The sequence below is a fragment of the Bos indicus genome, chromosome 16 (assembly GCF_029378745.1).
Source record: "Bos indicus isolate NIAB-ARS_2022 breed Sahiwal x Tharparkar chromosome 16, NIAB-ARS_B.indTharparkar_mat_pri_1.0, whole genome shotgun sequence".
NCBI classification, from domain to species: Eukaryota; Metazoa; Chordata; class Mammalia; order Artiodactyla; family Bovidae; genus Bos; species Bos indicus.
The window spans coordinates 47,741,850-47,768,972 of NC_091775.1; the positions used below are offsets into that span (position 1 = coordinate 47,741,850).

General features: G+C 61.3%; 4 protein-coding genes across 19 annotated transcripts in view; 3 read left to right on the forward strand and 1 right to left on the reverse strand.

Annotated features, from left to right (window-relative positions):
• Positions 1-5,280, forward strand: part of PLEKHG5 (pleckstrin homology and RhoGEF domain containing G5) — a 52,204-nt gene extending 46,924 nt beyond the window's left edge. For 4 of the 7 annotated variants that reach the window (XM_070768284.1, XM_070768288.1, XM_019976735.2 and 1 more), the window contains 10 exons: positions 264-413; positions 778-888; positions 1,036-1,185; positions 1,293-1,430; positions 1,594-1,713; positions 2,667-2,799; positions 2,929-3,044; positions 3,136-3,323; positions 3,755-4,525; positions 4,762-5,280. In XM_070768284.1, coding sequence (XP_070624385.1) covers positions 264-413; positions 778-888; positions 1,036-1,185; positions 1,293-1,430; positions 1,594-1,713; positions 2,667-2,799; positions 2,929-3,044; positions 3,136-3,323; positions 3,755-4,525; positions 4,762-4,771 — 1,887 coding nt within the window. In that variant the 3' untranslated portion in view covers positions 4,772-5,280. Of the gene's footprint in view, positions 1-263; positions 414-777; positions 889-1,035; positions 1,186-1,292; positions 1,431-1,593; positions 1,714-2,666; positions 2,800-2,928; positions 3,045-3,135; positions 3,324-3,754; positions 4,530-4,761 lie in introns of those variants that run through there. The other 3 variants (XM_070768285.1, XM_070768287.1, XM_070768289.1) reach the window with 2 other exon arrangements.
• A 139-nt stretch (positions 5,281-5,419) lies between these two features.
• TNFRSF25 (TNF receptor superfamily member 25) lies at positions 5,420-10,310 on the forward strand. 7 transcript variants are annotated; one of them, XM_070768294.1, is made up of 10 exons: positions 5,420-6,044; positions 6,496-6,613; positions 6,806-6,940; positions 7,329-7,496; positions 7,585-7,663; positions 8,391-8,446; positions 8,533-8,652; positions 8,858-8,895; positions 9,354-9,534; positions 9,718-10,310. In XM_070768294.1, the coding sequence occupies exons 1-10, from the start codon at positions 5,997-5,999 to the stop codon at positions 10,038-10,040; spliced, it is 1,266 nt and encodes a 421-aa protein (XP_070624395.1). In that variant the 5' UTR covers positions 5,420-5,996; the 3' UTR covers positions 10,041-10,310. The 7 variants fall into 7 exon arrangements, with proteins under 7 accessions (XP_070624395.1, XP_019832361.2, XP_019832360.2 ...); XM_019976802.2 differs by lacking the exon at positions 5,420-6,044 and having other exon boundaries at positions 6,143-6,613; positions 8,861-8,895; positions 9,471-9,534; XM_019976801.2 differs by lacking the exon at positions 5,420-6,044 and having other exon boundaries at positions 6,144-6,613; positions 9,471-9,534.
• A 196-nt stretch (positions 10,311-10,506) lies between these two features.
• Positions 10,507-27,123, reverse strand: part of ESPN (espin) — a 34,189-nt gene continuing 17,572 nt past the window's right edge. For 2 of the 4 annotated variants that reach the window (XM_070768293.1, XM_070768291.1), the window contains 10 exons: positions 24,783-24,984; positions 23,611-23,882; positions 20,544-20,705; positions 20,261-20,453; positions 18,976-19,002; positions 17,703-17,848; positions 17,356-17,619; positions 12,649-12,728; positions 12,545-12,556; positions 10,507-11,398 (listed from right to left, as the gene is read on the reverse strand). In XM_070768293.1, coding sequence (XP_070624394.1) covers positions 11,251-11,398; positions 12,545-12,556; positions 12,649-12,728; positions 17,356-17,619; positions 17,703-17,848; positions 18,976-19,002; positions 20,261-20,453; positions 20,544-20,705; positions 23,611-23,882; positions 24,783-24,984 — 1,506 coding nt within the window. In that variant the 3' untranslated portion in view covers positions 10,507-11,250. Of the gene's footprint in view, positions 11,399-12,544; positions 12,557-12,648; positions 12,729-17,355; positions 17,620-17,702; positions 17,849-18,975; positions 19,003-20,260; positions 20,706-23,610; positions 23,883-24,782; positions 24,985-27,123 lie in introns of all 4 variants that reach the window. The other 2 variants (XM_070768292.1, XM_070768290.1) reach the window with 2 other exon arrangements.
• LOC139176401 (uncharacterized) lies at positions 10,783-16,151 on the forward strand. Its single transcript, XM_070768296.1, has 2 exons — positions 10,783-11,009; positions 13,914-16,151. The coding sequence occupies exons 1-2, from the start codon at positions 10,783-10,785 to the stop codon at positions 14,503-14,505; spliced, it is 819 nt and encodes a 272-aa protein (XP_070624397.1). The 3' UTR covers positions 14,506-16,151.

Genomic DNA, 27,123 nt, shown 5'->3' on the forward strand with positions numbered 1-27,123 from the left:
CTGGTGGAGTGGGTAAGGGACCGGGCCTGGCATCTAATTGTGGACGTGGGATGATGCTGAAGAAAGCTCCGGGCGGGGCTAATGGGTAGAGTGAGAGGCGGGGAAGAGGATGGGCAGGGGGGGGGGGCCGGCCCCTAACGGGATGGACCCCCCTAACGGCATGGGATGGTGCTGAAGAAGGCTGGGGTCGGGGCTGACAGGGCGGGAGAGAGATGGGTTGGGGCGGGGCCGAGCGCACCTCCACCACCAATCCCGCCCCCCAGGTGGAGGCGGACCGCCTGTTCAGCAACATCCCTGAGATCGCGCGGCTGCACCGTGGGCTGTGGGGCAGCGTGATGGCGCCGGTGCTGGAGAAGGCGCGGCGCACGCGGGCGCTTCTGCAGCCCGGGGATTTCCTCAAAGGCTTTAAGATGGTACGGATCAGATCGGACACACTCAGGGACACAGAGGCAGGGCTGGGGCGCCAATCCCGTCTGCCCAACACCCCAGCGCCCTCCCAACTGGTGGCCCGAATGACCCCTGGTGGTCAAGAGGCGTAGAATTCAGAGTCGGTCGCAGTGGTGTGAAACTCCACCTGACCGTGTGCCCTTGCTACCACCTGGCCGAGGCCGATCGCTTTCGCTGAGGCTCCGTTTGTTTCCTCGTGTGGAAAACGGGGATAATAAGCTTGCCCCCTGGTGGTCGGGGAGAGGCAATAAGGGAGGAGCGAGCGCGGGGCCCCCTCCCGCGGTGCGGGCGCGCGGTAACCGGTGCTGTGCCTGTTCCGCCCCGCGCCAGTTCGGCTCCCTCTTCAAGCCCTATGTCCGATACTGCATGGAGGAGGAGGGCTGCATGGAGTACATGCGCGGCCTGCTGCGCGACAATGACCTCTTCCGAACTTACATCACGGTGAGGGCGGGTGGGGCTCGCCGGGGGGCCAGGGCACTGCGCAATGGGCTCCCTCGGGCGGCAGGTGCCGGAGGGCATGGCGGTGGGCGCGGCCTGGGGGCCCGGGGCGGGGCCCGCCCTGAGTCCCGCTCCGCCTCCCCGCTGCAGTGGGCCGAGAAGCACCAGCAGTGCCAGCGGCTCAAGCTGAGCGACATGCTGGCCAAGCCCCATCAGCGACTCACCAAGTACCCGCTGCTGCTCAAGTCGGTGCTAAGAAAGACCGACGAACCGCGCGCCAAGGAGGCCGTTGTCACTATGGTAACTGGGTCGCGGGCAGGGTAACTGGGTCGCGGGCAGGGTCCCTCCCTCTGGCTGGCGGCCCCTCCTGACCCGGTCCTTGAGCTGCCCTGGCCCGCCCGCCCTAGATCGGCTCGGTGGAGCGCTTCATCCACCACGTGAACGCGTGCATGCGGCAGCGCCAGGAGCGGCAGCGGCTGGCGGCCGTGGTGAGTCGCATCGACGCCTACGAGGTGGTGGAGGGCAGCAACGACGAGGTGGACAAGGTGGGTGCCTCCGTCTGTGTGGGGGTCCTTGGCCCTTCTGGGGGCGGGGAAGGGCCACACTGGCAGATGGGAGCTATACTGGGAATCTCATCTGAGGTCTCCCAGCTGAGATGAGGGGTCAGACCTTGACCTCTCTTGCCCCCCCCCCAACCCCACCCCCCAGCTCCTGAAGGAATTTCTACATCTGGACCTGACAGCTCCCATCCCTGGTGCCTCCCCTGAGGAGACACGTCAGCTGCTGCTGGAAGGGAGCCTGAGGATGAAGGAGGGGAAGGACAGCAAGGTGACTCCAGGAACCTCTCCACACTCAGGGCCCTTGCCTCCTCCTTACCCTGTGGGGTTTGAACCACCCCTTCCTCGGGACCTCCCGGGCCCTAGTCAGTGATTCTTAGCTGCTCTGTCCCTTGGGTGGCAATTCAAAAATAGTGCCTTTATGTGAGGAATGACTGTTTTTTTTTTTCTTGTTTTAAAATTATTTGTAATTGAAGGATAATCGCTTAACAATATTGTGTTGAGGGATGACTTTCTGCCTGCAGTTTACTTTTTACAAATACAGCAGCTGGATCCCGGCCATCAGGTGCCATTCTAGCCCACCTGTCAATGCCACAGTGTGTTCCTGTTGGGAGGGAGGGGCCCATTCTGTGAGCAGGCTGGGAATAGCCTAGAGTCTTGCTACAAAGCTATGAATTTTTCAAGCACTGTGTAACCCAGAGTCTGCAAATCATGATTTTTTAAAAAATTTATTTATATTTGGCTGCACTGGGTCTTCGTTGCTGCATGAGAGCTTTCTCTAGTTGCAGCGAGCCAGGATGACTCTCTAGTTTTGGTGCACAGGCTTCTCTTTGTGGTGGCTTCTCTTAGTTGCAGAGCACGGGCCCTAGTCGAACAAGCTTAGTTGCTCTGTGGCATGTGGGATCTTCCCCGACCAGGGATTGTACCAGTGTCCTCTGCATTGTAAGACGGATTCTTAATCAAGGAAGTCCTGCCAATCATGATTTTAAAACCACCTTCCTTTCCCTCTTTAATGTAAACTTTTAACTGGCATAAGTCACAAGTAAGTAGCTGGATGAGAGAAAGTCATCTTGTTCTTCATTTGAATGTTACTCTCAGTTCAGTGGGGGTGGAAGGAGACAGGTACTTGACACCAGTGCTCCCAGGGGAGGGTGCCTGCCTTGGCCCTGACCTCTGGCCTCTCCTGCTCTTCCTGCATTACCCTCCACCCCCCGCCATCTCCAGATGGACGTGTACTGCTTTCTCTTCACTGACCTGCTCTTGGTGACCAAGCCAGTGAAGAAGGCTGAGAGGACCAAGGTCATCAGGCCACCGCTGCTGGTGGACAAGATCGTGTGCCGGGAGCTTCGGGACCCAGGTGAGTTGGCCGGCTCCCAGCTCCTGGGTGGGACCTATGATGGGGGCGAGGGGTGCTGTGATGGGCAGGACCTACAGTGGGCTGGGGTCTTGGTCCCAGCTAGCACTGATTCGAGCCCTTCCTAACCAGGCTCCTTCCTCCTCATCTACCTGAACGAGTTCCACAGTGCTGTGGGGGCCTACACATTCCAGGCCAGTGGCCAGGCTTTGTGCCGTGGCTGGGTGGATGCCATCTACAATGCCCAGGTGAGAGCAGAGTGGTGGGCAGCCTGGCAGGGCAGCCTGGTGGGGTCTGCTGCTCACCAGCTGTGGGGCCCCTGTGCATGCCCATCTCCAGAACCAGCTGCAGCAGCTGCGTGTGCAGGAGCACCCAGGCGACCAGCAGCACCTGCAGAGCCTGGAAGAGGAGGAGGATGAGCGGGAGGAGGAGGAGGAGGAGGAGGAAGGTGGGGGGAGTAGCACTTCGGCTGCCAGCTCCCCTACCATTCTGCGCAAAAGCAGCCACAGCCTTGACTCCCAGCACTGGTACGTTTGCCCAGGAGCACCCAGCAAGCTGGAGCAGAGCAGGTGCTCTGCCCCAGGACTCCTGACCCCAAGGCGACCAACACTGAGTGGGACCCCTTTCCCTGTGCATGGCTTTATGATATGAACCCAGTGGGCATGGGGAGGGGGATGGATCCCCACTAGCGGGGATGGCAAATGGATTTCAACTTGAGTGCCCACTCTGTTCTATTAGTGGTAGCTGCCCAGAGCTGAGCTGAAGATTCTTAGACTATATCTGACAGCAGATACTGTGGTGATGACAGACGCCATTCCTGATACCTGTGTTTCGGGCTCACGTGCTGCCTGCTTGCAGTCTTTGAGCCTCAGACTCAGGAGGGCAGAGGCTCTCAACTTCTGTGTCCAGCCGTCTAGGCTTCCTTTAGCTGGACTGACTCCCCTCTCGGCCCCCACAGTGCCTCGGATGGCTCTACGGAAACCCTGGCCATGGTGGTGGTAGAGCCTGGGGAGTTGCTGTCCTCTCCTGAATTCAGGGGCGACCCCTTCAGCTCCCAGTCAGACGAGACCTCTCTCAGCACCACCGCCTCATCTGTCACTCCTACCAGCGAGCTTCTGCCCCTGGGCCCTGTGGATGGCCGCTCCTGCTCCATGGACTCCGCCTACGGCACCCTTTCCCCCACATCCCTGCAAGACTTTATGGCCCCAGCCCCCACGGTGGAGTCAGCACCCCGGCCCCCAGAGTTACCACCAGCCCCGTCACCCCCACCCTCGCCCCGCCTTCGCCGCCGCACTCCTGTCCAGCTGCTGCCCTGCCTGCCCCACCTGCTTAAGTCCAAATCCGAGGCCAGCCTCCTCCAGCTGCTGTCAGGGGCCACTACCCGCAGAGTGCCCCCAGCCCCGAGCCGCAGCCTGTCGGAAGTCTGCTTGGCTGCTACTGTCCCTGGCACAAGGACTCGGGGCTCCTGTCAGGAAGCTGGGCCCAGCTGGTATTGCCAGGGGGCACCTGGCCCTGGCCCCCAGCTGGCAGAGCTAGAGGGTAGAGCCCACTGCCCAGGTGGGGAGCCCGAAGGACCCACTAGGAGGAGCAGAGAGCTGTCCTCGGGGGCCTCGACCAGGGTCCAGCCTGAGCCTCCCCCGGGGATCTCGGCCCAGCACAGGAAGCTGACGCTGGCCCAGCTCTACCGAATCAGGACTACCCTGCTGCTTAACTCCACCCTCACTGCCTCGTGAGTGGCCTGGCCTGGGGTGGAGGACAGGTGGCCCAGTGTGCTGGGGGCATTGTCATGGCTGGGAACAGATGGCACTTGGGCACAGGGATGGGAGAGGGAGCCTGGGACCTGCCCCAGCATCTGGCGAGGATGTGCACAGTGGGCAGCGGTGAAGAAGCCTGAGAGGGTGGCCAGAGCCCCTCCGAATACCGTCAGCCAAGGAAGAACTGTCTCTCCCCTCCTCTCCACTGCAGGGAGGTCTGAGCAGAGGGAGGCCCCCAAGGGTGCCACTGACCAAGGGACAGCAGACAACATGCCTCCTGGGGTGTGCCAGCCCCTGCTCCAGCTGCTGCCTTAATGTGCACACGGGCCTGAGTGCCCAGCCGGACACCACCACCGCCCCCAAGGGCCCAATTTGCACTTTGCCAGACTGGATGGAAGTGGAGGAGGGCTCAGCAGAGGCCCAGGCTGCAGGACCCCCCGACAGTCACCACTGTCACTAACCTGCCTGTTTCCCCACCCCCTAACCCCCAGCCTAGGCAGAGTCCTTTGCCCAATGCTCTCTGAATTCAGGACCTCCAGTCCTCTGGGCTGGACTCCAGGGCTGGGGTCCCAGGCAGCCCTTCCCTCCTCCACCATCTGGCGCCAAATGGGACGACGGTTCCCCTGCCTTTAGCCCCCTCCCCCTCTTCCTAGTCCTTGGGATGGGCTCTGTGTAAAGTTGCATATTTATTGAGCTTTTGATTCTTTTATAAAGACTTGTATATACTTCACTGGAAAGAGTCCTTTGCTTTTGGAATGCCCCCTTTCTGGACTCAGGTACACTCAGTGCTCCTCTGGGCTCCTGTCCCCTCCATCTGTGGTGGGCCACCGCTGGGCAAGACTGGGAGCACAAGGGACTTCGTGGGGGCAGAAATCGCCTGACCAGTACTCCCAAGGTCAGCCCTGTCCCCCGCCACAGCCATGAAGTCCACCACTAGGGCCCCCCACCAGGTGCCCTCCCCACATGGGGCCCTGGAGGGCCCTACCCCAAGCCACCCCTCTGAGCTGGCACCAGGGTGGGCCACAGGCTCAGGCTACTGAGCAGGCCCCCTTGGACTGCCTTCCAGGGCAGGGTCATGCTCTGTGTGGGGAGGGTGGGCCTCCCACCTGGGTTCTTCTGGCCCAAGCCCTCATGGCTGAGGGTGCCTCTGAGACCCGGAGAGGAGAGATTGCCTCTCTAGGAAGAGGTAGTCTCTGGGTTGAGCTAGAACCCAGGCTTGGGACCCGGATGCGGCCCCTCGTTATGGGCACGTTGCCCACCAGGTGCCTCAGGTGAGCTCAGGTGAGGGCTGGGGGCTCCTTTCCCGGCAGCCCCGCCCTAGCCCCCACCCCCGAGGCGGGCTCTTCAGGCGGGGCGGTCCTGAGGGCGCCGCGCTGGGCCCCACCCGCTGCGGGCGGAGCGGGGGAAGCCCGGTCTGGTCGAGGGCCCAGCGTGGCGCCCAGGGCCATGGAGCCGCGCCCGCGGCCCGGGACCTCTGCGGCGGCGGCGGCGGTGGTGAGTAGGGTCGCAGGGGCATGACCTCGAGCCGTGCCGGGGCCTGCCTGGGAAGGGGACGCGGGGGGGAGGGGAGAGCGAGTCGGCAGAGGAAGGGGACAGAGGATGGGAGGGTAGGGGAATGCATGCCTCTGGCTTCTGGGGACCCCGGCAGAGAAAAATCAGGGTCCCCCACCTTACCGCAAGCACGGGTCGGGGTGGGGCTGCCTGGTTCCTGCCCGGTGGAGGGCAACATGCGGGGCTGGCAGGAAGCCTGTAATCTGCTCCTCCCAAGCCCCATCTGTACCCAGGGGAAGGAAGTCAGTCTCACCCCCCACCCATGGGCACCTCCTCTGCTCAAGAACCTGGGAAATGGGCTGCTCTGAGGGCAAGCGCTAGGGTGGGAGAGACCGGGCAGAGAGAGGCCCCCGCCTGGGCAGCCAGGCTGGGAGTCAGCAGCCCCTGTCCCCAGGCCCTCCTCTTCCTGCTGCTGCTGGGTGCCCGGGCCAGCACCCCCAGCCCCCGGTGTGACTGCGGCCACAGCTTCCCAAAGCGGAGTGGTCTGGGCTGCTGCAAGGGCTGTCCAGCAGGTGAGGGGCTGAAGGGGTGGGAGGGACATGGGAGGAAGTGAGGGCTGACCACAGACAGGTGAGGGTTAGGTGGGGCTGGGGAGTGGAGGTAGGCAGGCTAGGGATGAAGGGAGGGGAGGCCGAAAGTGGAGCCAGAGATGGGGGGAGGGGCAGGTGGAAGCCCCCTTTGACTGACCGCACTGGGTTCCACAGGGCACTACCTGAAGGCCCCCTGCACAAAGCCTTGTGGCGCGGCCACCTGCCTCCCCTGTCCGCAGGGCACCTTTCTGGCCCGGGAAAACCACTACGAAACCCGCTGTGCCCGCTGCCAGGCCTGTGATGAGCTGGGTGAGGGGCTGCCTAGTGCTGGGGGTGGGGGGTGCTTGAGGACTCGTCTGGCCAGGGTCTTTCTGAAGGAAGCGGCTGGCTCAAGCCCAGCCTTTGGGTAGGAAGCCCCTGTGCCCACCCCATGCCACCACATGCCACGCCATGCTGAGGCCTCCACCCTGGTCCTGCCTCAGGATGTCTTTCTGCCCTCTCATCCTGTGACCTTCCTGTCTCTGTGCCCCAGCCTCTGGTCTGTGATGATCCCCACACTTCTCTCACTTTGGGGGCAGTCCTGTCTCTGGTCTCTGCATCTCCATTCTCCAGGGGACCTGTCCCACCTCTCTATGGGGGTCTCTGGCTCTGACAGCCTCTGCTCTCCCTGGTCTCCCCAATCCCCTGTTCCCACCAGCCCCCCAGATGGCCCTGAGGAACTGCTCAGCAGTGGCAGACACCCACTGTGGCTGCAGGCCAGGCTGGTTCATGGACTGCATGGTCAGCCAGTGCCGGCATGGTTCCCCCTTTCGCTGCCGCCCATGCACAGACTGTGGGGCCCTGCACCGGCACACGCAGACACCTTGTGAGTACCCTCATTCTGGGCTCCCACACCCCACCCCATCCCACCTCCTCCTCTCCCATCCTGACCCACAGCATCTCCTGGACCATAGGTTCTAGCAGAGACACCCACTGTGGGACCTGCCTGCCTGGCTTCTATGAATATGACAAGAGCTGCGTGTCCTGTCCCACGTAACTTCCTGGCTGCCCGGGGCCGGGGGAAGGGAGGCTGGGAGCAGAGTGGGGGTCTAGGGGCAGGGAAGAGGGAACTCAGTTCTATGGTAGATGGGCCCCACTTCAGACAAACTTTGAATGGTAAAGAGAAATCTGAATTTACCTTACGTCAGATAAGTAAGGGGGCATATCTCTACTTTATGTCATACTTTCCTCTAGTAGTCCTTCCGGCCCTATATTAAGGATAGGATGTGTCACTTAGAGAGTCACGTTAATGTAGTTTCAAAACTTGGCCTGAGGCTCAAGATCTGCCCCTGGTTCCTTGAGGCATCTTGAGCAAGTTACTTCAATCTGTTGGCTCCCCATCTGAACAGGGGGGTGTTAGTAGGCTCCCCCAGGGCTATGGTTAAGGGGAGATTAGTCACTCATTTGCTCACCAAGTTTCTTGAGTATCTACTATTTCCAGACACTGTTCCAGGTACTAGGGAAACAGCAGGGAACAAAACAGGCAAATCCCAGAGTTGACATTTTAGTGCCCCTCTGTCTAGTCTAGATGCTCAGTAAGTGGTATTTGTTGCTATTGTATGAACACTGGTGACATTTCAGCAGTACTTTGGGAACATTCTTGGGTAGAAGGAGACTCTCAGGAGGGTAGGGCCTCCAGGGTGGAGAAGATGTTGGGTGGTCATGAGCAGTCTTCCTGGTGTGTACCTCACCCTCCACACATTTCCCCCTCCCCTTGCAGGAGCACCCTTGGGAGCTGTCCTGAGCCCTGCGTGGCTGTCTGTGGCTGGAGGCAGAGTATGTGGTGAACTGGAAATGCCAGTGGGAGAGCTGGGATGGGCCACAGGGAGGCCGGGGGATGGCTACCACCCGCTACCCACCAGCTGCTCTTTCAGTGTTCTGGGTGCAGATGCTCGTGGCAGGCCTGGTGGTCCCACTCCTGCTTGGTGCCACCCTGACCTACACATACCACCGCTGCCATCCTTGCAAGGCCATAGGTCCTGGTAAGTGCACGTACGAACACACACACACTCTGAGAGGCCTGGGGTCAGGATGGGTAGCCCACAGCCCATTGGGCCTGGCTTTGGTGGGTAAACTGAGGCAGAGAGTGATGGGAGTGGGGTACAGAGGAACCCAAGAAGGAGCTGGGCTAGCACCCAGGTTCAAGTGCCTTGCCTGATTGTTCATTAGACTCTCTGTGTCTCTCAGCAGATGACACTGGTGTGGAGGTCTGGACCCCCCTACAGGTGAGATTCTCAGTAGCTAGTATTCTGGGAGGAGCCGTGAGCAAGTCTCCTGGAGCTGAGAGGTTGGGCCTTATTATAACTCAGATCCCAGGCACTGAAGAGACCTAACAAACACATATGCCAAGTTATCAGTGAATGAAGGCATCTCTGAGAAGCTCTGAGCCTACAGGGTCCAGATAGGTAAACAGGAGTGCTCAGTTCAGTAGGATGAACAGGAGGCCTATGCCAGGGTTGGGGGAATAAGGAGAGGGCAGCAGGGGCAGGGCATTCCGGACAGAGGACAGGGCTCCTCTCCTGGGTCACAGTGAAGAGGGTACAGTTGCACAGAGGAGGTGGAATGGGAGATGTGTCTTCTGACTGAGTCGGGGTGCCCACTCCTGCTGAGAGACCCCGGCACGGGCAAGAGCCTTGCTAAGCAAGCAAGGCTGAGCCGGGGGGGGGTCTCTCTTGGCTTCCAGACCACCCATCTCTCACCCCCGGACAGCGGCCCTGCCCTTCTGGTGACACCCAGCAGCAGTGAGAAGGTGTGCCCTGTCCATTTGGTAGGCCACAGCTGTACTTCTGGCTCTCCCCAGACCCAGGAGGCACCCTGCCTGGAGGCCACATGGTCCTGGGACCAGCTGCCCAGCAGAGCTCCTGGTAAGGGATTTCAGTGACCTGAGAGATTGACCCCTTCTCCTGAATCTGGGGTGATAAGCTGTGATTTCCTGTGGACACTTGCCCACATCCCCTAATGGGCCAGGTGGACCTTCCTGCCCTGTTTGGCCCCTGTCCCTTGCCCCTACCAGCACCCTCCATTGACTTTCTCTGGCCTGCCCGCAGGCCTGCCGCCCCCGCCCTCGCCAGCGCCCCCTGCAGGCTCGGCGGCCGCCACGCTCCAGCCTGGCCCGCAGCTCTACGATGTGATGGACGCCGTGCCCGCGCGGCGTTGGAAGGAGTTCATGCGCACGCTAGGGTTGCGCGAGGCGGAGATCGAGGCGGTGGAGGTGGAGGTCGGCCGCTTCCGCGACCAGCAGTACGAGATGCTCAAGCGCTGGCGCCAGCAGCAGCACGCGGGCTTGGGCGCCGTCTACGCGGCCCTGGAGCGCATGGGGCTGGACGGCTGCGCAGAGGACCTGCGGAGCCGCCTACAGCGCGGCCCGTGACGCCGGGGTCCACCCACCACTTCGGGGCTCTTGGTGGCCCTTGCAGAAGCCCTAAGTACGGTTACTTAATGCGTGTAGACATTTAATGTCACTTATTAAGCCCCTGGCACGGCTCTGCGTAGCAGCGCCAGCCAGCCTCACACTTGAGCGCCCCCAGGGGTCCAGTTAAGGCGAGGCAGCGCCAACGAGGATCAGGCGGGCGTCGAGGCTGCTCAGCTGTTTCTCGGCTTGTATTTGGTTGAGGCCTCGGTATTAAATCTATGAAGAAAAGCTACAGCTTGGTGTTTCCGCGGGGCTAGGGGTGTTAAATGGCCCAGACTTGGTTTCCGAAGGGCCAGAAGTCTTGCCATTCATGGCGAAGGCCAGTGTGACCCTCATCCCAAGCCTCCCCCTCCCGCTCAGCCGTTGGCCCAGTTACCCCGAGGAGAGGAAGTCGCGGTGTCGGCGAGTGAGAGTGAGCATGGGCCCCGGGCGGCTGAGAGAGCTTTAATGGGGGTGCGAGATAGCGGGGATCGGGGAGGCAGCAGTTGGGAGACACAGCTTTAGGGTCCCTCGTCCTCTGCTCACTCCACCAGGGCAGTGAAAGGGTCCGGGGAGGTGCGGGGCCTGGCTGGGGACGGCGCGCAGACTTGAGGGTGGTGGGGCGCCCGGAGCGGCAACTCCGTTCCTACGACGGGCAGTTTGCAGTTTTCACCGTTTCTGGTAAACATGACTGAGAGGAAACCCTCGGCGGGGATGGGAAATGCGGCCGGGGCTGGGCCGGGCGTCGATCTGGGTCAGGAAGGGAGGAAAACCCCTTCCCCGAGCGCTGGGCCTGCCTCCGCCCAGGATGCGCCAGCGACGTGGGTTCCGGGGTGCGGGGGAGGGGGCGGCAGCCGGGCGCGCGCCCCGCAGGAAAACAAAGTCATCACCCACGGAGCTCGGGAAGAGCTCTGCACACTTTGACATTCAACGAACATGCAAATATATGTAAGTAGGCATGCAAATAAGCAGCATCTTTTTTTGCGTCAACAGCTTGGGCACTTTTTCTGGGCGGCGGCGGCAGCGGCCGCGCTCCAGCGTCGCCCAGGACTGGGGATGCGGAGGCGGGGTCGGGGTCAAGGAAGGGTTTCAGCGCGGGAGGGGAGGGCGGCGCGGCTCCCAGCCGTTCCGCCTGGGCCCGGCAGGCCGGGGCGGGTCTGGGGGCACCCCCGAGCTCGCGAGGCTGCGTCTAGTACTTAGCGATGTCCCCCTTCTTCAAAATGATCTGTCGCTGCCAGGGCGCCAGCTTGCTCTCGTCGTAGCCCAGCGTCCGCAGCTTCTCCGACTGCTCTTTCTCCCGCTGCATCTCCTCTTGCTTCTGTCTCTCCTCCTGTTTCCTAGGCATGGCGTGGGGGCAGAAGCCCGGGCAAAGGTGAGAGGGTGGGCCAGGCCCCGCGCGGGGTCAGCGGTGGCAAGGAGTGGGTTACTAAGGGCAGGGGCTGGGTTGCTGAGGACAGAGGCACTCGTTTCATGGGTTGTAGGGGCAGAAGGGGATTGGGGACAGGGGTTGGGTTAGGAGGCATGTGGGTGGGATTGCTGGGGACAGAGGGGCTTGACTAGGGGCAGACTGGGGTCACCGCGGGGGGATGTTGAATACATAGGAGTTGGGTGAGTGAGACTGTGGCTGGGTTATTGCTGACCGGGTGTTTCTAGAAAGTGCTGAGACACAGTGTGGCAGAGGATGAGGAGGGGGTGGTGTGGGGGAAGGGCATGAAATTATTGGGGCTAGGACCTGAGTTCCTGGGACTGGGGTAGGGCTGCTGGGCAGAAGGACCACATTTTTGGGAGACAGGTGCTGGGTAACTGGGAACAGGTTATTAGAACATGGCTAGATCTGCACTGGTGATGAGGCTAAGCTTCATCAGCATCTTTGTTCCCGTTAAGACTAAGCACGTGTGGCTGTTGAGCATTTGAAATGCTGGGACTAAGATGCACTGTGGGCTCAAAATGTTCATTCCATCTTCCAGACTTAGTTTTTAAAAAGAGTGTAAGACATCTCAATTTTTATAATTACTATCACTGGGTTACATAAAATATACTATTAAGTTCACTCATATCTTTATTTTTTTCACTGTGGCTGCTAGAAAATTTGTGGCTCAAATGATACCTCTATCACACAGCACTTGGCTAGATGACTAGGGGTAAAAACTAAAGAATTAAGGGACATACATTTTGTTAAAAATTTGAGGGACAGATTCTCTAGGTTATTGATACCGAGGCTGGGTTAACTGCAGGGCAGAGAGGCTAGGTTAATGGGAGAGGGCTGGGTAATTGGGGGTACAGGTTATTACAGGATAAGAGCTAGACTTTGGGGGGCAGTGGATACGTTACTAGTGTCTGGTAGCATTATTGGGAGCAAAGATGCTGTGCAAACAGGGTTGAGTGACAAGGGGAAATGCTCACGATGGTCCTAGATGAAGAGGCCAAAGGACTGGGACTGGGTGGGGGGAAGGGACACAGGTTGGGCCCAGCCCCACACTCACCGCTTCTGCTCCCTGGAAGAAAAAAGAGATAGTGTTGGTTGGTACCACTACCTCAGGGACACAATCAAGACACCTTGCTGAACCCCAAGTCTACCCGAGCTCACCTCTCATCTTCTAGCTTCTTCCGCAGGATGTCCCGCCTCCAGGCAGGCATGCTGGCCAGCCAGGCCTCCTCCTGCTCCTCCTGCAACACAGCATAGCATGGGCTGGGAGATGGGGGCCAGCACCCCCACCCAGGGAACCTTTTTGAGTCAGGGACAACGAGTTGCAGGAAGAGACCTTTCTGTAGGGCAAATGGATGAAGACTCAGGCCCCAGTGTCCTAGAGGGGGCGCCAGAGAGTCAAGAGCTGAGTGCAGAAGTAGAAGAGCCTCAGAGGAGATTCCCCACAGGGTTGGATGGATAGATGGCTCCAGGCCCATGACCCAGAATCTCTGGGCAGACTCATACTTGGGCCCCCATAGTTCCTGCCAGCTCAGAGAGGCTCAGACTGGTCCCTGGTGCCACTGAGAAGGAACTTCTGGCCCATGCCTATCCTATTCTGAAAGGCGGGAGACACCAGCTCAACAATTGTGCGGCTGCAGTGACACCATGCGGGGAGGATCCACACAGGCAGCTTACAGCAAAGACTTTTATTACTTGCATGTTACAGAGGAGAAAGAGTCTGGACACATCAAATGAAAACTGCACATGTGGCTCCCCTGACCTCAGCCAAAGAGGTCGCTCTGAACTCCAGTGAAAAATGAAAGCCACAGGGCCCCAAGGGGGACCCACAGTCCCCCACTCACAGGGGCTGCTGTTTCCACCTGGCTCCACACGGAGCCAGGCATTGCTGCAGAGCCAAAGGGGGACACCAGGTTGACCCTGTGCTCTGCCCTGCCGATTCCTGCCAACACCCCACAATCGGCCACTAAAGGCTGAGACAGCCTGGTCCTGGACACTCTGGCTTTTCCAAGGCCATTCGTCCTGTCCTGGTTTCTTCCTGCCCTTCTGGAGGGGATTAGACAAGCATCCAGGCCCAGGTTAAGACACTTGAGGGTAAATTCCGGATCCTCTGGCTCAGATATCAAAGAGTTCTGCCTCCTTCTCCTTCCAGAAGGAGAAGCTCCGGTCGATGTACCGGCAGATGTCCTCATTGCTGAACTCGCCCATCTCAGACACCAGCTCCAGAGGGTCTTCGGAACTAGGAGGGACCGACGTCGGGGGAGGCGCGGGCGGGGGTGAAGGCGGGGGCAGCCGCGCAGGGGTAGGCGCCTCGGGCTGCCCCTCTGGCCAGTTCCCTGCCTGAGCTGTACTGGCCTCTTCCATTGGTTCCCTCTCATCCTTATCTGTCCCTTCCTTTTGCTCCTTCTCTGCCTCTTCTCCCCGAGCCGGTTCAGCCTCCGGGCTGTCTTCGAAGAACTGTCGTCTGAGGTCCTCGAAGCCGTCGCTCCAGCTGCGCCGGCCGGCCTCCACCTCCTCGATCACCACGCGGTGGAAGAGACGGATGAGTTCCCACGGGTGGCTGCCCAGCCGGTCGAACATCTCGTAGCACAGCAGGTGGCGGAACTTGCGCTCCTCGCGGCTCAGGCCCATTTCGAGCAGCTGGAAGTAGCCGAGCATGAAGAGGTCCAGCGTGAGGCTGTCGTAGCGCCGGGGCGCGCCGCCGTCGAGGGGCGGCAAGAAGTGCTCTGGCCAGTACAAGCCGTGCGCCAGGGCCCCGCCGGGGGGCTGGCGGGCCGGCACCTGCCTCAGCAGGCTCCGCCAGTGGCCCAGCAGCTTGCCCACCACCTGCCGCTGCTTCAGCAGGCGCAGCAGCCGCTCGTCCGGGCCATCGCCTGCCGGCGGCCAGGAGACAGCAGCGGCCTCTGGGCCGGGGTCGGCGCCGGCGCCCGCAGCCACCACGCGCGGCAGGAGTCTGCGCAGGCGCACCTGGGCGTGGTGCCCGGGGCCGCGGAAGGTCGACTTGCGCCAGTGCTCTAGGAAGAGGTAGACAATGCGCTCCTTGCGCATGTCAATGTAGTCCTGGACGCCGCGCAGCTCGGTGGAGGACGGCGGCCTGCGCGCCAGCTGCTCGGGCCCTGGCAGCGCCGCCTGGCGGCCCGGCGCCACGGGCGCATCCAGGACGCCCACGTACTCGCCAGCGGCCGGCAGGCCGTTGGTGGTGGCGGCGACGGCGGCGCTCGGCTCGCTGGGGCTGGCCACCGCGTAGTCCTCCTCGAGGATGGGCTCGCGGTCCGGCGCGCTGGCAGGCAGCGAGAGCTTCCGGCGCGGGCCTCGCGGGGGCTCCGAGCCCAGGGCGCGTCGCTCGTACATGGTGCGGAGGTGCCGCACGGAGACGCCGCACTCGAGGATCTCGCGCGCCACGGCCTCGCGGCACCAGCTGAGCGAATGCGAGCGGCCCAGGCAGAGCGGGCCTGGCCGCCAGGGGGCGTCAATCAGCGGCGGCAGCGGCTGGCCCGTGTCCGCAGCCAGGAGCTCGGCCGGGTGTGCTGGCCGTCCGCCCAGCGCGGCCAGCAGCGAGGCCATGCTCTTGAGCAGCACGGAGATCTTGCTGCACCAGGCGGGCAGGCTGGCGGCGCGGCCGTGCATGCGGCGTGGGTCGACGGTGAAGCGCGGCGCCGACAGGGCGGCCGAGATGGGCAGCAGTTGCTCCAGCTCCAGCTCCAGCTGCTCCAGGCGCGCCTCCAGCTTCTGCGCCTTGTGCAGCACCTGCAGGTTCTCGATTTGCTGCTCGATGCGAAGGATGTCGGCCTCGGTCATGAGTTCCCCGAAGGGCCCGAGGATGGCGTTGTGCTCGCGGGAGTACCTCCAGCCCTCGCGGGGGTAGCAGCAGGAGCTGGTGGCCGTCAGCTAAGGCGGGGAAGACAAGAGAGGGGAGGGGGGCGCGTCTCCCTCCGGCCCTGCTCCCGCGACGGTCGCCGGGGGGCGCTATTTGCATGTCCTGGGTGGTGTAATGGCTCCGCGGGGCTGCGTTTGCAGGGGCGGGCCGCGCCTGGCCGGCGGAAGATTACGCTGGGACGAAGCTTCGGCCCAGGCCGCCGCTCCAGGCGCTGGGCAGTGTCCGCTTTGGTCGCTGGCAGAGACACACAGCCGGGCGTTGGGCGCTGTTGCAGAGGCAGGGCCGGCGGATGGGGTCTCCACACCTGGTTTGGTCGCTCATTACACCACCGAAGGAACATGCAAAAGGCGTTGAAGCTGCGACAGACGGCAGTCCTCTCCCTCCCCATCCAAGGTCTGCGATTTGAGGCCAGATCCCAGCGAGGCCGCTCCTCACTCCAGACAGATGACCCCCCCTAATCAAAGCCCCCTGCAGCCAAGCCCTCCCTGTCTATGCCATCGGTTTAGTGCTGAATGAGAGGCTGCTAAAGAACCTGTGGCTTCCACTCCTATTCCCACCCACTCTGACTCCTAGAATAACACAACTGATAGAGCTAGGCTCGCCAGGCACTTTCTTAGAGTCTCATCTGTTCCTCATTCTACACTTTTCCAGCGGGGTGGAGGGAGGGGCTGCCATCACTTCACAGGCGTACCAATCCATCCTGGCCAGTACAGTCCCACTTAGGAACATGTTTCCCACATACAAATATGATGATGCCTCAACTTTCAAAGAAGCATCTATACATGAATCTGTGTTTTGGCTGGTTTCTATTATTAAGTTTATTTCCCTGAATTCTATATACCTGCTTCGCTTGCCAGAAGGTGAGTGCTTTAAAGGTAGATACTGTGACTTGTACATGTGCGCTCCACTACTTGGCTTTCGCTTGGCACTCAATAGATACTTATTGAATAGAAGTTTAAAAAAAAATGATGATGCCACTTGACCACTCAGTCCCACTCCCAGGCTCCCCACTGCTCTAGGAGAAAGTCCATTTTCTTCAAAGCCAGGCCTCGGTGACCTGACCAGGACTGACATCTCCAGCTCCACCCCTTGGAGCCACCACACCCGCTCTGATTCCCAGACCTCCCTTGTCCTTCCTACTTGCTCTTTGCTCCACTCTTTTCTCTGTCCCCTTCTTCCTAATCTTCCACATCTACCTTAGACATCACTTTTTCCTAAGCCCACCCCAAACCCAAATATTAATAGGCTGGTGGGTCTCAGGTTGCCCAGTCCTCTGCCCTCCCCATCAGAGCACCTCCTCATTTGACCTGTTTTGTCTCCCTGGGGGCATTTATTACACTACTAAGGTACTGTGTTTGGTTATTGGTTGACACCCCACCCCCACCCCCACAGCCACCTTGAGAGCAGGCCCTGACATATTCACTGTGAATCCCCAGTGGATACAACAGTGTGCGAAAAACAAGACAGCGCCCAGGGGATATTTGTTCAGCAGATGAAGGGCAAACTATCCTGCCAGCCAGTGATGGTGACAGATGAGAAGCCTGAGGCTGGATGAGGCAGTTCAGGAAAGGAGCCCAGGGCAGTCTGACTATGACCAAAAGCCTATTGGCTGCTCCTACCATTACTAGGATGAGTCAGCCTCACCTGAGAGTTTGTCGGAAGTGAAGAAGCCCAGCCCCACCCAGAGCACCTGAACCACAATAGTCATGGTAACAGGATCACAAGCGATTTGAGGGCACTTTAGAGCTTGATGAACATTGCCTTCTTGTCAAGGGACAGGCAGTTGGGAGCTGGTGGGGGTAGTGCTGGCGGTGGAGGCTGGGAACACTCCCAGAAGAGGGGTGGTGGTGGTCCAACCCTGCTTTTTCCCAAAGGTCGTGGGAACCGTCTGAGGCTGAAAGGGCCCGAGCAGGTTGGGGGATGGTGTGGGGGAGGGGCGACGGGCCCAGGTACAGACCCCAGGGCGCTCTGGGACGCCCTTCCCCACCCACCTTCCGCCTCTGCTCCTCCTCCTCCTGCATCTTCAGCTGCAGCTTGCGCACCATCACCTGGCGCTTCCACTCGGGGATGGGCCGGCCCTGCTCGTCGTACGTGGGGATGAGCGCCTCCACGTCCAGCTGCACGCCCGGCGCAGGGGTTGCGGGGGGCGCCGGCGCCACGCTGCCATTGAGCAATGGCTGGGACCCCACGGCCGGCGGGGTGGGGCTCCGGGCCCGTGATGGTGCCGGCGACACCGGCGGCAGCGGCGATTCCGGCTGCGGGGAGAAGCGGCGGGGCTGAGTGCTGGGCAAACAGGAGTGAAGGGGACCGGGGCGGGGCCGCCTGTCGCGTCTCCTACCTGGGAGGCCGGCTGCCCACTGCCGGAGAACACCGTGGTCAGCCCTTTGCTCTGCGGCGTGGGCTTCAGACTCTTGCCCGCCTTGATCTCAGCCAGCAGCTCCGAATTGTCGCCCGTCGGGGACATCATGTTGAAAGACTTGGTGCCTGGGCGGAGGCAGGAGAGGAGACGCTGGCCAGGTGTGGGGCCCGCACTCCCACCGCCCCCTACCTGCCCTCTGCTGCCGCCTCCCCAAGTCAGCTCGGGCCCCGGCCTTCCCTTGGGCTCAGAGGGCAGCTCTCCAGGTCCTGCCCCTCCACCCCAGCAGCTCTCAGGGACCCCAGAGGCGGGTCCTCCTTGGCTGGCAGCCTGTGCGGCCCCACCATCCTCCCGGCCCTACTCACGGGGTGTGGGGCCCCCCCCTGGAGGCCCCTGGGAGTTCATGATGGCTCCTGGGCCGGCCCTGGGGACTCTAGTGAATGTCTCCGCCCAGCTCCAAAACACTACCTGGGGCCAGCCACCTGACCTTTGTCCCAGGTTCCCTGGCGCAGCCCTACCAGGGTGGAGTCTCCCATCTGACCCTCTCTGCATCAGCAAAGCCCAGTGACCCTTGGACTGAGTCACCTGGGGCTTCCCTGGCTCTAGACACCGGACCCTGGATCCCACAACCTGGCCGGTCCCCTCCCACCTTCCCCACACACACCCAAAGACAGACACCCGCGCAGACAGACACACTGGTTGCAAGCCCGGAGCACAGTTATGGCAAAGCGCAGCTCACTTCTGGCGGCTCCAGGAGAGCCGAGCCCTAACTAAGGATATGGGATGGGGGCACTTAGGAAGAAGGGCCAAGCGGATGACATGCAAATGCGTGGCGCGGAGTTTGCATTTTCCGACGAGGCCGGCGGTGGCGACCGGGGTTTGAAGAGGGTTGTCTTTCGAGCCGGAGGAGGGGTCAGGACTCGGTGAGGGGAAAAAAGCGGGAACCAACAGCTTCTAGGTCCCCGGGGCTGGGGATCCCCGAGCACAGTAGTGGGAGGAGGAAAAAAGACAAAAGTGCTGATGGGTGCCCGCTGCCGGCTCATTTCTTTAGGCTACACTGTCAGCCGGGCACAGAATGCGCATGCGCAGGTGGGAGTAGTGGCGGTCCAGCCGGTGGCGTCCGGCACCCCTCACCTGCCGGCCCCTCCTCCTGTCCTTTCCTCAAGCCCCCAGCCCCACCAGCCGGACTTTTTCTGAGCCTGCCCTGTGCCCCGCCCCCGCGCCTCAGCCAGGAGCCACGCACGCAGCTACTCACTCTTCCTGTGTCTCAGGACTCTCACTTCTAGGGACGGAGAGGAGAGAAGCGACAGCGAAGTTAGGGGAGGGAGGGGGCTGGGGTGAAGCCAGGACAGCAGGGAAAGCGGGAGGAGGGGAGGGAAGGAGATGCCCAGAGAAGCCAGGGAGAGGAGGAACTTTGCGGTCCATCTGCCCCTGGCTCAGGCTGCGCTGGGGCTCCACAAGGTGGTCTGCTCAGTTCTCAGCTTTGTTGGTGCCCTGAGAGCTGGGCTGGGCTGCCATGGGCCCTGGCCCCCCTCACCAGGGCCTCAATCTTGGCATTGGTTGGGATAGGGCACCCAGCCCAGGCTCTGCTGCGAAGGGGTGTGTGGAGAAGCCCAGAGTCCATTTTTCTTCTGTTCTTAGCTTCAGCCTTGCTCCACACTGCCAAGGGAAGACACTGACCCCAAAGCTGGAGGTGCAACTGATGGTGAACATGCTACCATGGCTCCAGTCTGAAGGGGCTGTGGCTCCACAGGTACCCAAGGGTGGCCCTACCTGGAATCCTGCTGCAGCCTCATGCCCTAGTCAGGGAGATGAAGCTTTGGATGGTGGTTTTAACCATGATCCTGGTGCCGAGTGGCTGGGTGAGGAAGGCATCTCCGCCACCCACTGAGGCTGGAATGGAAGCATCAGCACCCAGATACCACCTCCTGGGCCTGCTGGGGGCCCTGACATGCAGGGAGCCCCACATTTCAGAAAAGAAGCCCGGGAATCCTGGTCATTGGTCTAACTCTTTAAAAAGTATGATGCTCGGGGGTGTCACCAGGAGGGGGAGGGCAGGGTATGATGGACAGCTGGCCTTGTCCCCCATAGCTAGGCCTGGGATGTATAATGGCTAGCTTGGGAGAACAAGAGAAAGTGGCCAGGAATGGAAGAAACACTCCGGAGAAATATGCGGCAGGAAGAAGTCTGTCCAGCAACCCTGCCTCCGTGAAGCTAATTCTACTTCTCTGAGCTTCCCTCTAGCACCAGCCTGCCACTGGAGCTGGGAGGCCTTCCCTACTGGGCCAGAGGCAGCAGGAGGGACCAAAGAGGGCAGGGGACTTGCCCCGGATCACACAGCAGTCCTGCTCTGACAAGACCTAAAGCAATTCCAAGCCTTCCCTTAGGGTCAAGTCCTCATTGGGGTAGGGGCTGCAGAAAGATCAAGTAGGTAAAGAGGAAGCACCAGGACAGTGGCAGCTGGGGGAGGGGGTGGTCTAGGTTTCCCTCCCCGTTCAGGACCAGCGCCGCCCTCCACCCCTCAACCAGCCCCTACTCACTGCCAGTGGAGGAAGAGGAGCGACGCTGCCCGCAGCCAGGGCCCGAGCCCTCGAAGGGCAGAGGCGGAGCAGGCGGCGGCGAGCTCAGGGCCTCGGGCAGGGGAGGCGGCGGGGGCGGTGGGGGCAGCTCCCTGGACGCCTTGGGGTCGGCGCCACAGCCGTTGTGCACGTGATTTCCCGGGAGCAGCACCGCCTGCGGGGGAGCCGAGGGGCCAGCGAGTGAGATGCGGGCGGCCCAGCCGGGTCCCGGGCGGCCGGCGGGCGCGGGCTGGCGGGCACGCACCTCCTCGCTGTGCGCCATGCCCGGGCGTGCGACCAGCGGCTCCCCGGGATGGCGGCCCAGCTGGCGGTAGTAGTCCCCCGTGCTGGGCTGCTTGCTGAAGGCGCGGGGCTTGCGGCTGGAGTCCTGCCTCCGCAGCCCGTTGCGACCGTCGCGGGAGCTGGGCTGCGGGAAGACAGCGGGCGGAGTGAGCCCTGGGCACTCGTCCCTTACGCCTCCCGGCGCTTCACCTTCTGGGGGCTCACGGTCCCCGACCCTTCTGTTCTCAGAGCGAGGATTGGGGCGAAGGTACGGGGAGGGGGGGCCTCGGTGAAAGGGCAGGCCTGGTTGGCCGGACTGGGAGGGGTTCTGGGCGCGGGCCAAGGGGCGCAGGAGCCCCTACCGAGGCTAGAAGGGGCGGGCCCGGGGGCGGGGTGACCCAGCCCGAACGCCAGCGGGGGCCGAAGCAGGGGTAGCTCCCGGCCTCCGCAGCACAGCGGCCCCCAGACGCCCCGCGCGCCTCTCTTGCGGGGATCCCACGCCGAGGAAGCCCACTCGAGAGCCCGCGTCCTGTGTGCTCCTGTTTGCCCAGGGCCCTCGGCGGGCCGGCCCGCGGCCGTGTCTGCTCCTACCTGCGACCGCGCCGGTGGCCCCCCGCTGTGCACCTGGCGGCGGGGGCAGCGTGGACCCGACACCTGCGCTACCTGATCTCTGCTCTCAGGTTACAACCCAGCCCGCCCGACCGCGCCCTCGAGCGCCGAACAGCTCTGTCGGCCTGACATCACCCAGAGCCTACCAATCCCTGGCCGAACCCCCCAAACAGCCGGTAATATCACGGGGAAGGGGGGTGGCCAACTGCTGGGCCAAACCTGGCCGCCGCGCCTACCCCGCGGGCCAGATGTGGTCTCGCCCCCGCTGCGTCTCTCTCCCTCCGCTCCGCGCTGAGCACCCCAGCCTCCATCCGCCAGAGACAACTCGGACCTCACTGTGGGCACTTCCATGTTTGGCCCCCCGGAGTTCCGGGTCACGCCCCCGCTCTTCCCCTCCCGCATCTGGAACCCATCGCGGTCTGCGTAAGGGACACCGACACTCGCGCCCAAGACTCGGATTTCAGGGGCGGCAGGGCGGGTTCGGGTGACAGCGCGGGCGGCCCGCCCCGTCGCAGCCGACCCCCACAAAGCCTAGCCCGGGAAGAAAGACAAGAGGCGGAGGGGCCAAAGGTCAAGTCACCTAGCAGGGGCTGTCCTCTGCCCCACCCTCAGTCCGAGCGTCCCTCTGGTGGCCCCGGACCCTCCAAGCCCCACCCGGCCGGGCTCACGTTGCAAGGAAACGCGACACCGCAGGATTCGTTTTCTGGGCCGGCCTGCCCCCTAGGCGCCCCCTGCAGCCCCGAGGCGCGGACTCCGCGACCCTGCTCCTGCCCTCGGTCGGGAAAAAGCCGTGGCGGGGGGCGCGGAGCACACAAAGAGCCCTTTGTGGAGCGGCCCCAGAGCCTGCCTCTGAGCACGCACACACCCGGGAGGGGCACGGAACCGCGCAGTCCTGATGCTCTGGCTCAGGGGAGCGGAGGGGAGGGAGCGCAGGCCGGGCCACCAGTCCTGCGACTGGAGGCTGAGAGCAGAGCCCACCAGCTCGGCCGAGAAAGTCCCCTGGCCCAAGGCACCCTGCAGGCCTCTCCTGGGCCCCCTCCACCTTCCGGAAATGAAAAGGGAAGCCACTGAAGGCCTGGTCTGAGGTGGCAAGAAGTGGGTAGACGGGTGGCCTTGCAGGGACTGTATCCTTCCCTTCCCCCACCCGGTGGTTGTGTGACCTGGGTCACCTGTGGGAACTGGTCACTGAGCTTGGCTCTGGAGAGCTTGCCTTGGTCTTGAGAGAGAACTACAAGGTCAAGGCTCCCACAGGACCTTAGAGGGGCTCTATTCTTTACCCCTGGAGAAGGCAATGGCACCCCACTCCAGTACTCTTGCCTGGAAAATCCCATGGACAGAGGAGCCTGTTGGGCTGCAGTCCATGGGGTCGTTAAGAGTCGGACATGACTAAAGCGACTTCACTTTCACTTTTCACTTTCATGCATTGGAGGAGGAAATGGCAACCCACTCCAGTGTTCTTGCCTGGAGAATCCCAGGGACGGTGGAGCCTGGTAGGCTGCTGTCTATGGGGTCGCAGAGTCAGACACGAATGAAGCGACTTAGCAGCAGCAGCATTCTTTACCCCAGACTCAGTCACCTGGGGTCTCAGGGGCCCTCCCTTCTCAGACCAGCCTGGTTTTCTCCTCTTGGCCAGAACTCCAGGGCTCCCTCTGGGCCTCCGTGCCACCCAGGACTCTCAGAGCTGTGCACGCCAGCCCTCTGTATCGTCCCTGCTCCAAAGCCTCGGCCACGATCCTCCAGGCCCTGCATCATGGGTCCCTCACACTCAGAGTGCCCCCTGAACTCAGGACCTTCTCACTAGCTTGCTTCTCCCCAGGGAGAGACCCCATCTTAGGACCGGCTTGTCTATTCACCTGGGAGCTGAAGCCCCAAACTGGGGACCCAGCCTCCTTATTACCCCCTGCCTCCAGCCCCCACTGCTGAGAGTGCTGAGCCCTACTAGTGCTCCCTCTGGTGCTCCCTTCCACCCTCCTCTGACCCTCACTTTCACTACTGCTTGCATCTCCCACCTGGAAGACACTCCCTTGGGAGCCATTCTCCCCCTGTGCCCAGAGCTGGGTACATGTAAGTCTGTGGGGAGGCAGTTTACACGTATTCTCTGCCATCTCCAAGACACCCTGCTCCTCTGGGCAAGATGGGGTGAGGATCCAGCTCCTGAGAGGCATGGCTATCAGGGTATATGTTCCTTCATGCCTCTCCTGCTCCCCATCTCCCCAAAGGGTGGTAGCTATGTCTTCCTTGTCTCCCTGTCTCCAGCATCCAGCCCCGGGTCACCATGGAACTGAGCAGAAGTTTTGACTCCTGAACAGGCCATTGGACCGGGGACCCCCATCCCTCGCCCTGTACCCACGAGCCGGGCTAGCCGTTGGCCTCCACCATCCCCCATCAGCCCACTCCCGGATCTGGAGGGAGGCAGGCTGTGTGTGGGGGAATTTCACTACCTCCTTCTTGAAGGCCTCGGACTCCACATGTCGGAGTTTGTTCTTCGTCTGCAGGTAGATGTCAGCTGCTTGTAGCCCTTCAGGGGGCTTGGGAGCTGGGAAGCCTGGTGGGGGTGGGGGCAGCTGGGTGCCTGGGGGCGGGGGTGGTGGAGGGAAGCCGGGTGGTGGCGGTGGTGCTTTGGTTTTCTCCATCTTGCCACGGGGCAGGTCCGGCTCTGGGCTCAGCATGTCCATGTAGCTCTGTATGTCTGCTGCTCTTGGGCTGGGAACCCCTGAGAGGGAGGGAAAGATGGGTTGGGGAGTTTTCAGAAAGGCTGACCCCCGGCTGGAGACCCCTCTTCTGCCTGGAAATGACCTGCCACTGGGGGAGGCTGGCTTCAGTGGAGCTTGGCATGCATGGCTCCACTGTGGGTCCACCATCACCCTGGCCCTGCCCACCCATAGCCCTGCACTGTGCTCAGATTGGAGGGGAGCTGGCAGAGGGTCTGGGCTCCAGGATGGGCTTACAGGGCAGAGCTACCTGGAGGGCAGAGGGGTGGCTCCTCAGGGCAGATCTGTCAGGGCAGGTGGCAGGAGTCTGGATGGCCACACCCCAGCTTTGCAGGGTGCCTGTCAGCTCTGCAGGCTACCACCTGGTGGCCTGAATCCGGCATCACACCTAAGCTAGGGCTTGGTCAGCATGTGTGGACACACATGGCTGGCTTCTGCCTGAGTGTGCATTCATGTGTGTTCATGAATGTGTGTGCATGCTTCTTTGTACTTATGAATATGTTTGCATTAGACCTGGGGTCTATGAGTGTGTGCAGGTATTATAGGTGTGTGCACATGTCTGTATTCATATTTATAGATTGTGTGTACACCTGTGTAAGTGTGCACTCGAGTGTGGGTAGGCGTGGGTAATGTCTGGGGAACTTGGGTGAACAAGGATGAGTTATAAGTGGGGTGCATGTAGCTTCTGTGGGTGGGAGGGCGCCTGTGGATGTACAGGCACGTTTGTGATGGACACACACAAGCATGAGTGTCCCCTGTCCTCACCAGAAGCAGCGTCCCCTCCTGGTGACCTGGGCAGTCTCCAGTGTCAGCCACAGGCACAGTAGGTCCAGGGATGGCCCTGAGGGCCCACTGGGCTGGCTCTCATCTGCTCCCCTCCCACCTCCTCCAGGCCCACTCACCACGCACAGAGCGCTGGCCCTTGACACTGGAGTGGCCAGAGGAGCAGGAGTCGTAGTTGGAGAGGGTACTGGTGGGCGAGCTGAGGTCAAAGTTCGGCCGCTGGACTGACATGGTGGTATTGGGCGAGGACATGCCCGAGTCAGGCTGCTTGGTCTCCAGGTCAGTGGATGGATCCCGGGACAGCACGCGGTGCTCCACACTCTGAGTGGGAGAGGAGGCCGTAAGAGCAATCCCGCCCCAAAGACCAGCACGCTCTGGGCCAGGGTCCTGCCGTGTGACTTCGGTCAAGCCACTTGCCTTTCTTGGCTCCCTTCCCCGTCATGAGAAGGTCGCTTCTCAGGTTCTTCCCAGGCTGAGATTCAAACCCAGCCCCCCAACAGCAGGACCATGGGTTCCTGAGAAAATCCCAGCCCTGGTTGGTCTCAGCTCAGGGGTTGGGGACTGCCAGAAGAGAGGGTGCTGGGCTGGACCCCAAGCGAGGGCACCCATGGCACCAGCCTTCCCCTTTCTCATCAGCGGCAGAGGGCCCAGGCTCCAGTGCAGCAAGGGGGCATAGGCACTGAGTGGGTAAGAACATCTGAGCAGCTGGGGATAGGGGATAGGTGCACAGCACCCACAACTTGCAGGAAAGACTGATCCTCCAGGATGGGCCAGCAACCCCCATCTCTCCCTGCTGGCCTGGAGCAAACTCTATCACCAGCCCAGCCCCAGTCTCCTCATGGAGACTTTGGGGAAAGGGTGGGGCCTGGGGTGGCCCAGCTGAGGTGGGGGAGGTCAGCCTGAGCTCAGCCATCCCCCACCACTGCCTCTGCCCCTGCCCATGGCCTGACCCTCCCGCCTGGGAGCAGGCTAGGGTGGGGGCTCTGCTTACGTTGCCCATGCTGGCCCTGCTGCCGGCAAGACTGCTGCTTGTTCGCTGCTGCCTCCTGCACAGGCCTGCTCCTCCCTGCCCTGAGCCCCCTCCCTGCCTGAGAAGTGTCACAGGCCCCCCGGGAATGGTAGGCAGGCCTGGCACCAGGTAACAGCTCAGCGGCCACGCTCATTGGCCCCGTAATTAGGGGCTCTGCAGGAGTGTTTGCCTTTTCTGGGCCAGTATCCTCCATGGCTTGGATCTGTCACACTGCAGCTGGTCCCGCCTAGTGAGGGGACCAGCGCCTCCCCACCCCACCCAGTTCAGCGAGGCCAGGCCCTGTTGCCTAAGCCATGAGCCATGGGGAACCATAGGAGCTGGGCTGGGGCAGCAGCCTAAAGCTGCCAAGCCTTCCTTGGCTGGCAGCAGTGCTCACCAGGGATGCCCAGCCCTGACCTGCAGATAACAGTGGTTAGGGGCAAAGGTTTTGCAGCCTGGGGGTGATGGTTTCAAATTTCATCTCCCCCACTTACTAGCTCCATGCATGACCTTTCTGTCCCTTGTCCTTTCTGTCTGCACCTAAAACTCTTCATCTGTAAGTGGGAATAACAGTACTTCCTGCCTCATTATATTGCAACAAATATTTTAAAAGTTAGTGAAGTGCCAGTGCATGGTAGCCAGTAAATACCATATGTGTCAGCTGACAATATTAATATACAGTGCATATTAACTGCGATGACCCTGTAAAGCACTAGGCAGGGTACCTACTGCAGTCAGAATTCAAGGAGTGGTTCTTGTTTGCTCATTGCCTGCAGCCACAGCTTCCATTAGGAGGCACTGTTCCCCCCACCCCCAAACAATTTCAGATGTTCTCAGTGGAAAGGAGCCCACCCCAGTGCAGAAATGCCCTTCACAATGTCCACTTCTGCTTGTATACCCCAGTGACAGGCTGCTCACCACCTGAAGCATACTACTTTCTCTGGGTGGCCCTTTCTTGGTGTGGGGTGAGTTCTTCCTCAGGACCAGAGCAGTCTCTGACCCCTGGGCCTTGCTGTGCTCTGAGGTCCCCAGAACCAGGGTGTCCCCATGTGCTCAAAGACAGGGCATGCAATGCTCTGGGCAAGAGGCCATCGACCCTCTTTCCCCCAGCCTCATTTCACAACTCCTCTCATGGCCAAGCTGCCCCTTCTGAAGATGCCTGAGAAATCAGCCCTCTTTCCTCCCCTCCTGCACCAGATGAGGCAGAGCCCTGGACTGGGAGCCACCCACACCTGAGCTCAAAGCCCAGTGGGTTACTTCATGGCTTTTTAACCATAATAAAATAATTTAGAAAGAGTAACACAGCTTTGCAATTATGAAGTAGCCATGTAGTGAGAAAACATGGGAGTAGTGATGAAGAGCGGGATCTCCAGGTTAGGCCACTGGGTCTCCCCAAAACTCAATTTACCCATCTGTGAAATGGGGACATTAGCACTTACTACCTCAGAGGA